Source organism: Xenopus laevis, chromosome 4S, assembly GCF_017654675.1.
Source record: "Xenopus laevis strain J_2021 chromosome 4S, Xenopus_laevis_v10.1, whole genome shotgun sequence".
Classification (NCBI taxonomy): Eukaryota; Metazoa; Chordata; class Amphibia; order Anura; family Pipidae; genus Xenopus; species Xenopus laevis.
In genome coordinates this window covers 80,578,922-80,592,336 of record NC_054378.1, presented here as the reverse complement: position 1 = coordinate 80,592,336, position 13,415 = coordinate 80,578,922, and the positions used below count along the sequence as shown (strand labels likewise).

At 38.1% G+C, this 13,415-nt stretch overlaps 1 protein-coding gene across 1 annotated transcript in view; it reads left to right on the top strand.

Annotated features, from left to right (window-relative positions):
- Positions 1 to 13,415, top strand: part of xpr1.S (xenotropic and polytropic retrovirus receptor 1 S homeolog) — a 69,242-nt gene that overhangs the window by 13,375 nt on the left and 42,452 nt on the right. The window contains exon 2 of the mRNA XM_018260982.2: positions 4,748 to 4,799. Coding sequence (XP_018116471.1) covers positions 4,748 to 4,799 — 52 coding nt within the window. The remainder of the gene's footprint in view (positions 1 to 4,747; positions 4,800 to 13,415) is intronic.

The following is a 13,415-nucleotide window of genomic DNA, read 5'->3' as shown; positions in this document are numbered from 1 at the left end:
ATTGCACTTCGCCTGGTCTGAGGTGGCGAAGGCAAGTCTGGCGCAAGAGGTAACGTTTAGTAAAATGCGCACGTTAGTGAATTAGCGTAGTTCCTTCCCTTCTCCATATCGCAACTTCACCTGGCGTAAGGGTGCGAAGTAGCGCTAGAGTAGGTCTACTTCGCTAGCGAATTTACGCCAGCACCCGTAGTAAATCGGCGAAGTAACGAAAGACGTCACGCTGGTGAATTTGCGCTAGTGTTAGCCGCTTCACGCTTTAGTGAATTTGCCCCAATATAGGTTGTACCGCAAGAAAAAATAAGCCCAATGCTCTAGGAACCCAAACCCTTAATTCCTACACCAAGACTTGAGCCACACATTTAGCTCCCTAAGCTCCTGCTGTCTTTCTAAACTTGCACATGGCATGGGCAAAATTTCAGAAACAAATTGCATTGGAAGACCTTGTGCATGTTACTTCACAAGCTGAAGAGAAGGCGGCTGTGGTTGCTGCAGCAATAAAATAATATATATCTTGTATAACTATTGTTCATTTAGAAGCTGAATGGCCAGCGTCCATGGGGCTGTAAATACTATAGAATTTATAGTATTTCCATGCCCATGGACACTGACCATTCCTCAACCTCTATACTATAGAGGTACCTGAATGGTTAGTGTCCACAGACATGGAAATACTATAGAGGTACCTGAATGGTCAGTGTCCATGGGCATGTAATTACTATAGAGGTATTGCACGGTAAGTTATTATTGCATACTGAAATATTTTCAGTTGTTGTCAATATGTACTTTTGTTGGAGGGGGGAGCACAGTGCTTCAGCGGCTGCTAGGGGTGGTAAACCCCAGTCAAGTTGAAGCCTATCGCAAGCAGAAATCTCATTTGTTTGGAAACAAAATAAAAGTTCTCTTAAGTACTGTTGTCTAAAGGGTCATATTTACCTGTTTACTATAAGCCCAACTGATTTGCTTTATATTAAATATAGATGTGTCCTTCTGATCTCTCTGTATCATCAGTAATGTTACAAATTCAGTATAATGTTGTTATCTGTATAGGTAACCCAATGGTGCCCGTTATGTAGGGCACCCCCTCACCGTATTCAAACTTTATTTTTTCTCTTACTGCTGCTTTTCTGTTACTTATGAGCAACCTATACTTAGTCCAATGTGACTATCCAAATAATGTAGATCCTTATTCAGTTCCAGCAGTTATACAATTTTTACATGTTTTGTGTAGAATCAAGCACCAAGTTGTGGGCTTAAAACCCCCTTCTAAGCATCTTTATTCATTAAGCAGCCAGAGTATTGCAGTGCACAACATGTGGATGCTTATTTATTAGAGGTCGGATTTTAGTGGTTTTAGAGGTTTTTGAAACCTAACTAATATCACAAACTCTAAAATCATGATTGTCATTGAATTAGGGATGCACTGAATCCATTATTTTGGATTCGGCCGAACCCGTGAATCCTTTGCGAAAGATTCGGCCAATTACTGAATTTGCATATTAGGGATGGGAAGGGGAAAACATTTTTTACTGCCTTGTTTTGTGACAAAGTCACACATTTCCTTCCTCGCCCCTGGTTTAGCCAGGCAGAAGGATACGGCCGAATCCGAATCCTGCTGAAAAAGGCCGATTCCCGAACCGAATCCTGGATTCGGTGCATCCCTACATTGACTTTATTAAAAGATCTAAATATAATTTGGGGAATGAACCTAAAATATTTAAAGGTGAACGAAACCCTAAAAATGAATGTCTAAAAATGCCATATTTTTCATTTTGAACTTATTGCACCAGCCTAAAATGTAAGCTTCTTAATAGCAGCAATGATCCAGGACTTCAGACTTATCACAGGGGGTCACACTCGCATACGCAGTGTGCTCTGAGCAGCTATTGAGAAGCTAAGCTTAGAGGTTGTCTCAAATTATTGTATTGGCCTGTAATATAAGATGATGCTATAGGGCTGATTATTAAATTCTGATGCTAGTTGCACTGATTTCTGTGCTGCAATGTAATAATTATCTATATTAATTACTAATCAGCCTTATATTTTGACAATTATATTCTATGTGTACTGTATATTGTGTGTCGGTCCCTAAGCACAGTAAGTGACAGCAGCACAGAACATGTGCAATTAATCGGCACAAAATAAGTTAGGGAGCTACTGCACCATTTTTGGAGGCACAGATCTCTGCTGCTAAAGGGCTGTGGTTGCCTTGGGCTGGCGCAGAAGCCCAAAACATAATATACAACATTTCTAGCCTACTTATTTAATTAAGCTTTTGTTCTCCTTTAAAGCTAATTTGGTTGAGTTTCCTTAAAATGAGACAATTACTGAAAGAGAATTTTTAACCTCTAGCAAGCAATTGAAACCGTTTAATTTTCTGTAGATCTTTTGATCTTTAGCAGGATATAGAAACTAATGTACTGTGCTGGTAGAACTAGTGTTGATGATGTGATTAGGTTTGCACAGAATACATAAATTGTAGATTGTGCAGAAATCCTTTAAAAATTATGTCTGAATTAAAATTTGTTCATAAAGCGTTACTTAACTGTAAGAACTGATTGTAAGAAAATTAATTTTAAATGTAATTAAAATGTGAACTAAAAAGTGTCTGTACCATTTCATAAATAAACTAGTTCACTTAAAATAAGAACATTCTGTCTGTAATTGACACTGCAATGCAAATTGCAATGCATTCATAAGTTTCTCTTGCCTAATATCACCTGTTATAGATAGTGAATGTAAAACTCTGTGCTATGTGCAGGGATTGGTTATGCTGAAGAACAGGTAAAACATTGAAATGTATTTATGAATTAAGTTATTTGTCTACTGTTGCCATTTGGTAAAAACAGCAGCAGTAGTTAGAACACCCCTGTCCACTTGTTAATCTTTGTAACGTTACTGATGTTCTCCAGCTAAGTAACGATGCAGTCTCAATGGTTGTGACCGGTTTTCTATTATTGAAGTGTAAAGTTTAGTTTTTTTCCCATCTTAAAGGAATTGTTCAGTGTAAAAATAAAAACTGTGAAAATAGATAGACTTTGCAAAATAAAAAATATTTTAAATCTAGTTAGTTTGACAAAAATGTAATGTATGAATGCTGGAGTGACTGGATGTAGAACAGAACAGAACACTAATACCTGCTTTGCAGCTCTCTTGGTTTCCACTTATTGGTTACCATGCAGTAACCAATCAGCGACTTGAGGGTGGGGGGCACATGGGTTATAACTGTTTGCATTTGAATCTGAGCTACATGCTAAGAATGAAAACCAAACTTACTGAACAGTCCCATGTGGCCCCCCTCCAAGTCGCTGACAAACTCAGAGTTAGAGAGCTGAAAAGCAGGAAGTAGTGTTCTGTTATGTTAGACTTCTAGTTACTGCAGCCTTTATATATTACATTTTTGTGAAACTACCTATATTAGAAACATATTTTATTTTGCTCAGCTTATCTACCCAGTTTTTATTTTTACGCTGAACTGTTCCTTTAAAAGCAGCTCTGGGTGGGTGGTGAGGGATGAGGTTGCTGACTCTGTAAACTAAATTTAGTTGATATGTTTCTCATCTCTGGCCCTGTTGAGCTGAATCCCTGAGTTTTATTAAAGGCAGCTGATATAATTGATACATACAATAGTTGCTAATATTCCACAGGTGCTGCTGAGAAATGTGGCAACTAAATGTGGCAATTTACAACACTCTGCACCTGGATTACTGAGCTGCCAGACTGAAACACCAGAGATCGTAACATTCAATTTTAAAGTTACATTTTGAAACAATGCTAAAAAATAAAAGATGGAAAGCAATTGAAAAAAGTCTTTTGGTGAACAATCTGATAACTGAACTGAAAAAGTGTTTTAAGATGAACAACCACTCACTTTTGGGAGGGTGTGTGAATAAAAAGCACATTGCTTTGCAAAATCTTTCAACTTCAGAGGTTTTCACCAGTGCTATAGAATGCTGCAGAATCATTTGTCAAATAGGTTGGTAGGTCTGTACCCAGCATCAGATTTGAAACCAATAGACCATATAATCAAGCTCGGAACACCTTTGAAAAATATGAAATATTAGTAGCGTGTTAGTGTTGCGGTAATGTGGGGTTTTGAAGTATCATACGTCATGGGAGGAGGTGTATTTTGGAGTAACTACCGTTGAACATTCCTAGGTGAAGTTTTTTCTCCACAATATGGTGCTGAGTAGTTCTCCAACTAGGTAATGATGACGTCTCATTGGTTAGATGGGCAGGTATGTGGTTTTGGGATAAACTGTTAACAGAATTAAGTTTAACTGCTTTGAAAACCCCAAGTACATGTTGTGCCCTTTACCACAATATGCTGCTGAGTTGTTTTGCAATATTATTTAGTAGTAGTCCTAAGTAGCTCTTCAATATAACATTTAATATTAAATTACTTGCAGAAGTAATTTTGCTATTTTGTCTGGCATAAAAACTCATGCACTCCTTTTCACATACCAGGGAGAATTATTATCCATTATTTATTTACAGTTTATATTTTTATATCATTGATTTCAATCCCTGCCCCAATGAAGCTTGCAATCTAAGGTCTCTATTACACACATCCACGGTGTTGTTGGTTTTATCAGGATCCAGATAACCTTCCAGTATGTTTTAGGAGTGTGGGGGAGAATATATTTATTTAAATCAATATTGCCCCCCTTTTATGCTTTAATTTTGGATCTTACCATTTTCTATTTTGCATCATATAATAACCATAAATAATTCTTTTTTTTCTTCCCAGGCCTTCAAGGAGATGCTCTATGCGGCCCAGGACCAGGCTCCGTCTATAGAAGGTAAAAGAGAGCCATAAAAATTCAGTCCATGCTAAATATCCAACATTATATTATAGCCTATAATAGTATATGTTCCAAATGTTATAAAAGACACAAAGTTTGCCCAGGTGCAATAACCCATAGAAACCAATGAGATGTTTGCTTTTAAACATGTTAGTTGCTTCTTGTTGATTGGTAGCTATATCTATTTACATCTTTGTCGCTATTGTAAAATAGTATTAAAAAAAACTACTCTCTTCATCTTTGTAAAATGTATAATTTGAGATATTGAGCTCTGTATAAGCAATCCCCCTTTGTCAACCTTTGAGTTTATTATACAGAAGGCTTATCTGTGAACTTTAAAATTTTAAGTTTTACATTTACCTTCTCCCCAAATAGTTTCTCTGTAGAATCAGGAAGTTGGAAAGATAAAGTAGATTAAGTCATTGTACTGTTAACTCAAATCCATATGTTTTTTTATATAAATAGATAGTTATACAAAATTCTTCCCGGATTATTGGGCTGTGCTAAATGAGTGTATTCCTCTAATCATCCTCTTACATATGTACATATAGGGTAATGTGCAGTATAGACCTGTTTTAATCTCTTTCTAATTATCTCTGCAATACCACATTTGATTACTTTTATACAAAGTTGTCCTGAAAGTCCCACCTAAAGAATTGTAATTTCAACATTTGCACTTAGCTATATGTAGGCTTAATGGAAGTGTGACCTACCGAGGTTTGATCTTCTTTGTCCCAAAAATATTGTGTGAAATAATATTTTGTTTGTGATCATCTCAATCATCTTTGATTGTACTCTGATGGACTGTGTCACTGACCCTAAAGTAGTTAGTGTTTTGAATAAAAGACTATACAGTTTATGGGAGATGACCTGAACAGAAACATAAATAATAGGTTTATCTGTGATTTGGATGCTCTTCCTATGCTGACAAATGTTTTGCATGAGCAGCTTGAGCACTTGCAGTCTCTTTTTCAGAATATAGACATGTGAAGGCATAGCTTTATATGGCTATCCACCGTCTGTTGTATTTCTGGTCAAGATTTGTTAGGACCTGGTTGCTCAATACTATGCCCTATATATATTTCCTCTGCCAGAAGAAAAATGCCTAAGCCTACTTCCTAATACTGAATACTGGGTGGATTTTGGTTGGAAAATGAACACTTGATCTGCCTTAAGAGAATACATACCAGAGGAGATCCATAAGTAGCAACAGTAGTCCCTTTCTTTTGAACCACTTAACAATATTTCATTGTTTGTTGCATTTCCTCAGCCAGGGCATAAATTGTTCTCTGAGTCAGTCACTTCACCAGTAGTTGGAACAAAGGTCTATTTCCTTTTTTTTTTTTTTTTTTTTTGCTGGCTGCTGTGAATGTAAAATAATGTGTATTTGGTTTAATCTCAGATTTAACAGTGCCAGCTGGGGAGTGAAATGTGGGCATAGCCTTTTATGTAGCTGAATATTGACTTTCCAAATTGTTCCCTAGGAGACATTGCCACCATATTTGTAGGTAGTACCATGCGCTGACACCATTTTTTCTAGCATTTTGGACTTGAATTGTAGGTACTTTTGATGTAATCACTGAGGGTTTGGGTACAAATGAAAACATCTGGCACTGGGTCTCCAAATGGTTAGACTCAGGCCCGGATTTCAGTCATGAGCGCCACAGGGTCCTATAGCGCAGCATCTATGCGCTGCAGGGTCCTAGTGCCCTTCAAATTCTCACACAATCCCTTTCCCCCCACAGGAGTGCGCACACTTAGAATGCGACTGGCGGTATGCCGCCCCTTCAGACTTGCCATCCTAGGCACGGGCCTTTGTGGCCTCGCCATAAATCCAGGCCTGGTTAGACTAGCATGGTACCTTTGTTGCTTTAAATAGTACTATAAAAAGTCCCAATTTAGCATATAGCTTGTTTGCATAGTACAGGTATGGGACCTGGAGCCTTCATCTTCATACCTTAAAGGAGAAACAAACCCTTGCTACTAAAATCCCCTACTCCCTACCCTACATAGACCCCCCCCTCACTGCTCCCCCCCCCAGCCTAGGTGGTACCTTTGCTAAATGCTCCTAACTCTTTACTTACCCATCGGTGCAGATTCTGTCCAGCGAAGTTCACAAGCACCATCTTCAGCCGCTTCAGTAATCTTCTGGTCTTCTTCCAGCACTTCAGCAATTTTCGTGACTTTCAGAGCATGCGCAGTTGTCGCGAAACATGAAATTGCTCTAACTGCGCACAAGTTGATACGGCACTTACTTCCCGAAGATTACCAAAGAGAAGAAGATGGCTGCAGTGAACTCTGATGCCCTGAATCTGCACCAAGGGATAAGTAAATAGTTAGGGGCATTTAGCAAAAGTACCACCTAGGCTGGGGGGGGGGAGCAGGGACGGGGGTCTATGTAGGGTAGGGGAGTAGGGGATTTTAGTAGCAAGGATTTACTTCTCCTTTAAGTCTGCTGGAAAATCATGTAAGCATTTAATAAACCCAATAGGCTGGTTTGGCTTCCAATAAGGATTAATTCTATCTTAGTTGGGATTAAGTACAAGGAACTGTTTTATTAATACAAAGAAAAAGGGAATCATTTTTAAAAATTTGGATTATTTGGATAAAATGGAGTCCATGGGAGAGGGCCTTTCTTTAATTCTGAGCTTTCTGGATAATGGGTTTCCGGATAACTGATCCCATACCTTTATATCTTTCAAATGCAGTTTGGGCTGTTGCTGGATTTGTGGCAGGGTGAGCTTGTGACATCTTTTTAAATATTTAAAGGAACCTAAATAGGTTTATCCTGTCTTGGTGGGATTAGTAGCCAAATCACAAGATATTGCCCTAGTGATAAGATTACAAAAAAGATACAACTCATTTGAAGATTCCAGTAAGCTAAACAAATGCATCTGTGGAGAGAAAGCAATAGTATCAGATATATTATAGAAATCCTTGAGTGCATATTTTTCATTGTTTACGTATTTATTGCTTGTTGATTGAACCATGGGAACCACCTCAATGTCATACACTTTTACATGTTTCTATGAAATAAGTAACACCTGTTCTTTTTGTTAATAAAACTATCTCCCTGAAGCGGAAAAAATAGCTAACTTGATTAATTCTGTAATAGCTATTTCCATGCCTTGTGTATTTTTCTGCTCTTAAACCATGTGTAGGTTGTAGGCTTTATCTTTAAACATCCCATAGTTGTTAGACTGGATGGTTTTTCGTAGCTGGCCCACTTGGTGATCTTTTTTTCCTTAATTCTTCTGCTCATTTAGCAGATGTGGTGTTGCCTTCTCCCCAGACTCCTTAGGATTCAGGGCATTCAGGATGAAAGCATGCTTGTAAATTATTCATTGTGATTATCTGCCTCACTGCCTGGGGTCCATTGGTGATTTCTGTATTATGATTTTTTTTAACTGTATGTATTTCCCTACTCCCAGTGGACGTTAAAGTTGGATAACCTTTTCCAAATTGTTGGGGTGTGTTGCATTGTGCCAAGTGACTATTGTGTGCTGTAAGATATTTAATGGTATTTATGGAGGCACACTGCTGTGACCATTCTTTTTATGCAGCAAAATGTCAATGATTTATGCAGAATACAAGTTCTGCCATGTGGTCAATATTATAATTACATGTTGCTGTGTGTTTTAAGCTACTGATCCATGTAATGCTTGTCATATGGAAAATGCATATTTTTTTTCTGGTTTGCTTGGTGGCCTCTTGATTGTTACATTGTAGCCTAAGGGGTTAATGAATTTACGTTCTGGCTAGTTAAGGCTATGAATACAAATTTTTGTTGTCTCTCTTTTAGTCTGTATTTTAGAGGCAAATGGTAAAGGGGGAAGAGTGTTTTGTATCAGGGAGGGAGCATTACCTTCTGTTTAATTAAAGCCTGCCAAGCTCTAGCTGACAATGTGTCCTTTATATTACAACCCCTAGAGGGTGCAGCAAATGTCATTCCTAGAAATCCAAATTCCTCAGAATTGATACCAGATCAATACCCTGTTTATTTTAAGGGGGCAGGGAAAGTACTGTTGGTAGAAACATCAGGACCTACACATCATGTTCCTTCAGTTAATTGGCATTCCCTGTTTTAGTACCCGAGTCTTTATTATTTGTTATTAAAGGATTTGTTATTAAAGGATGGCTGAGTGCTACTGCTAAGCAGTTTCCATCTCAACGATCTCAAGGTTTCTGGTATTTCTCAGTGGGAACACAATATGTGTATTTTGCATTCTAATCAGCAATTTCCCCCTGATTTCCTAGCCAGCAGTATACATGACTAAAAGCTAAATGTTTCTGGTCTTCTTCGTTATTATGGTTAGATTTATGTTCCATAGATGTGTACAAAAAAAAAAAAAAAAGATTACATCCGTCAATTTGTATACAAAATATCAATACATACACATCAGATTTATTACACAGACAAGAAAAAAAAATAACAAAAAGCAATAATGTTGTTAAAACTATCCTGGTGCTTCACAAAACTGTTACCAGTTCAATCTACATTTTTGCTATTCACATTACACTTGCACTCAGGGAAACGATTAGTTAAATTGTTCCTGTGAGAATCGTTGAGACAAACACAACGGGCTCCTCTACTTTAGTTGGACTATAAAACTTTACTTATATTGGTATATTAAGGGCTCTTACAGACGAGCGTTTGAAGCTGTGCTCCCCTGCGTTCCATTTTTATGCTTTCAGCTGCAGAGGAGCGCAGGAGTAGATACATTCAGTTTTTTTCAATGGGGCTGTACTCACACAGGCGCATGTAGGCATCGAACGCAGGTTGAGATGCAACATGCTGCATTTTTCCTGTGTTCGGTGCCTGTGTGAGTACAGCCCCATTGAAAAAAACTTAATGCGTCTACTCCTGCACTCCCCTGCCGCTGAACGCATAAAAACGGAACGCACTGGAGCGCAGTTCAAGCGCTTGTCTGTAAGAGCCCTAACTATTAGTTCTATAATTAATCTCATTAGGCTATAGCCCAGCCATGAACGGCCTATCTATGAATGCAAACTAACCCCAGATGACCTCAAGTTCTGGTTTGCCTAAATTATATAAGTGTACGACCTACCAAACATCCCACTGTTATGCTGTGTTGTATGTTATAATCACTGACTTGGCAGGAGATGGGAGACCGCTGTTGCTATGGATTCTCCTACCCCACAACCTCTTTTCCACCACTGACAAATAACCCCAAAAAATGTGTAACCCTTCAGAATTAGGAGTAAAGCTAAAGTACCACCAACATACATAACGCCTATTATGGGCCCTCTGGTATATTCAGAACCCGTACTAAAATAGTACTCATTATGGGTGTAGTAACAAAGTCACCATATGTAAAACCAGCGATTAATGTGTTAAATTAATAAAATAAAAAATACAATAGTGTATAAACACCACATATACACCCTCCGTGTAGGTGTTGCATCCTATTGTCCAATCCAAAATTCATTCAACGAAACCCATCAATATCATTAACAGTCCCATTGTTCATCACATACAGTAGCATAAGTCCATAGGTCGGTACTTGTCTCGCTCACAGCCTTCAATAGTGTTTTAAACGGAATTGCATTGAAGCAGTCAGTTGCAAACTGATCAGTGGTGTTTGACTCACCACAGGCCGTCTGGGAACCTCCCGCAAATACCGGGGTCTGTCATCTTGTGCTGCCACAACCAGCTTCCACACTTTTTGCTGGGACACTTACACAGGACCAAACCAAGGGAACACAGCGTCATACTCACAGGCATCTGTAGCCAGGGCAGCCATCAGGGGGGGACAGGAGGGAGAGTTGTAGGGGGCCCCGGCCACGCCACTCTTACTTGATAAGCCGGGCCCCCCCATCTTTCTGAGAGCTGCTGACTTTGGGAAGGCATGGACGTTTAAAGGGCCCTGGCCACCAATTTTCTTATAATGTGTGGGGGGGCAGCCCAGGGGGCCCAGGAAATTTTGTCATATGGGGCCCTGCGATTTCTGATAGCGGTCCTGTCTGTGGCGCCTCTCAAGCCCTCTTGCCGCCGTACACACTGTTCATCAGGCCCAGTATAGAATGTAGAGCCCGCTCAGTCACAGGCCAGTGATATATATATTTGAGATATATATATATATATATATATATATATATATATATATATATATATATATATATATATAATGCACATAAAAAAATTAATACTTGATATAGAGGTGACTAAATTTTGTAAACAAACAAATATGAAAGCCTGTTCATTTAGGCTAGTGGCACAGAGTTGTACTTACACCAGCGGAGAAAACCCAATCCACTCCCTTTCGTTCATTTTATGTATGTGCACAGACGTAGGATCAATTTGCCAGTGCGCACACAATGGATTTTGTCACAACTTTTGTATACTTTAGCTTCTCACTGAAATTTGCTTTGTGTATGCTCTCATCTAACACGTTTTCAGCCTGCTTAGTTGGGCTGACCTCAGCCTGTGTGTGACTGGGCCCTCCCTATCAGTCCATCAGCAGCGTATAAACAGAACAATGAGTAGCTAACCAGATAGCAGCTACCTGACACCTTGCTAAAGAATTTGTTTGCATTGGGTGCTTTTTCTTTTTTATCTACCACTAGGTGGTAGGGAGCACTACCTAGGACGGTTATGATAAATACAATAGGAAGAGGAGAAACAAATGATTTCTTAAAGCGGTTCCATCCTAAAGTGCTGGCAGCTTCTCAAAGCTCAGAATCAATGCACTGAGATTTCTGCCTCCATAGCAATATTACAGATAAAAAATAAATAAATGTGTTTGTTCAAGAATAATATTTAAAATGGTAGAGTGAAGTATTTGCAATGTAAACAGTGTCATTTAGAAATAAAAAGTAAACCATAAAAATCATGGCAGAATCTCTTTAAGAAACATGCAGAACTGACTTCTGCTATATTGTTTTTAGGAATTAGTAACTTGTATGCCTTATCATTTTTTTTATTAGTACTTCCCTTGCCCTGTTTAAACATCCATACCTGTTTTATTATTTTTATATACTTTTAATTCATGAATAAAAGTTTATCATAATAAAATTTTTACAAAATACTAAAAGTATATCTATCGGTTTATCCGACTACAGTTAGGTCTATAAATATTTGGACAGAGACAACTTTTTTCTAATTTTGGTTCTGTACATTACCACAATGAAATTTAAATGAAACAATTCCAATGCAGTTGAACTGCAGACTTTCAGCTTTAATTCAGTGGGTTGAACTAAAAGATTGCATGAAAATGTGAGGAACTAAAGCCTTTTTTTTAACACAATCACTTCATTTCAGGGGCTCAAAAGTAATTGGACAATTGACTCAAAGGCTATTTCATGGGCAGGTGTGGGCTATTCCTTCATTATGTCATTATCAATTACGCAGATAAAAGCCCTGGAGTGGAATATTCTTGAATGGCCAAGTCAGTCACCTGATCTGAACCCAATTGAGTGTGTATTTCACTAAACTTAGGACAGAAAGGCCCACAAACAAACAGCAACTGAAAGCCGCTGAAGAATCTGGTGATGTCCATGAGTTTAAGACTTCAGGCTGTCATTACCAGCAATGGGGTTTCAACAAAGTATTAGAAATTAACATTATTTTCAGTTCTTTAATTTGTCCAAATACTTTTGAGCCCCTGAAATGAAGTGATTGTGTTAATAAAGACTTTAGTTCCTCACATTTTTATGCAACCCACTGAATTAAAGCTGAATGTCTGCAGTTTAACTGCATCTGAGTTGTTTAATTTAAAATTCATTGTGGTAATGTATAGAACCAAAATTAGAAAAAAAATTCTCTGTCCAAATATTTATGGACCTAACTGTATATGGCACTTTTGTTTTTTCCTTCTCCCAGGTGTACTTTGTGTGTTTGCCAAGATCAAAGTACAGTAAGCTACCAAAAAGTTATATAAAATTATACACCCATAATAAATCAGCACAAGGGACACCTGGAAGCAGGGGAAACGTTGCTAAGTGCTAACTAACTGAAATTATATAACATTTAAATTAGTAAAGCTTTATAATAAGAGTACAGCGTGTCTTGTTAGTAAAGGATCAGATGAATAGAACCTGGATTTGGAGCATGTCTCCTACAGTCTACATAAGAACTGATGATGGCTTTCTTTATATACCATTTATAGTACTTGTATCCATTTCAAACATATAAATTGTTGCAATGAGGTGACATTCTTAAAGGGGGTCCTAAACCTAAAACAGTATTGATGTAAACCTATTCACAGTGTTTCTTTGAGCACTTTTGCAGTTAACACTTTATAATTGAAGTTGTTTATGAGATATTTGCAGTAAGAGAAGAGTGTAAGCTCTTTTGGGCAGGGCCCTCTTCACTTCTTGTATCGGTAATTAGTAGCTATGTATATAATTCTATATGTTAATTTCATAAACCCATTTATTGTATAGTGCTGCATGTATACGTTGGTGCTTACATGTTAATAATAAATATCCGCAATCTTGGGGTTAATTGAATCTAGGAAGTGCATAGGTAGTGCATAGGTAGTGCATAGGTAGTGCATAGGAATCACTCCAACTTGCAGTACAGCAGTAAAGAGTGACTGAAGTTGTCAGAGCACAAGACACATGACTGGTGGCAGCTGGGAAACTGACAAT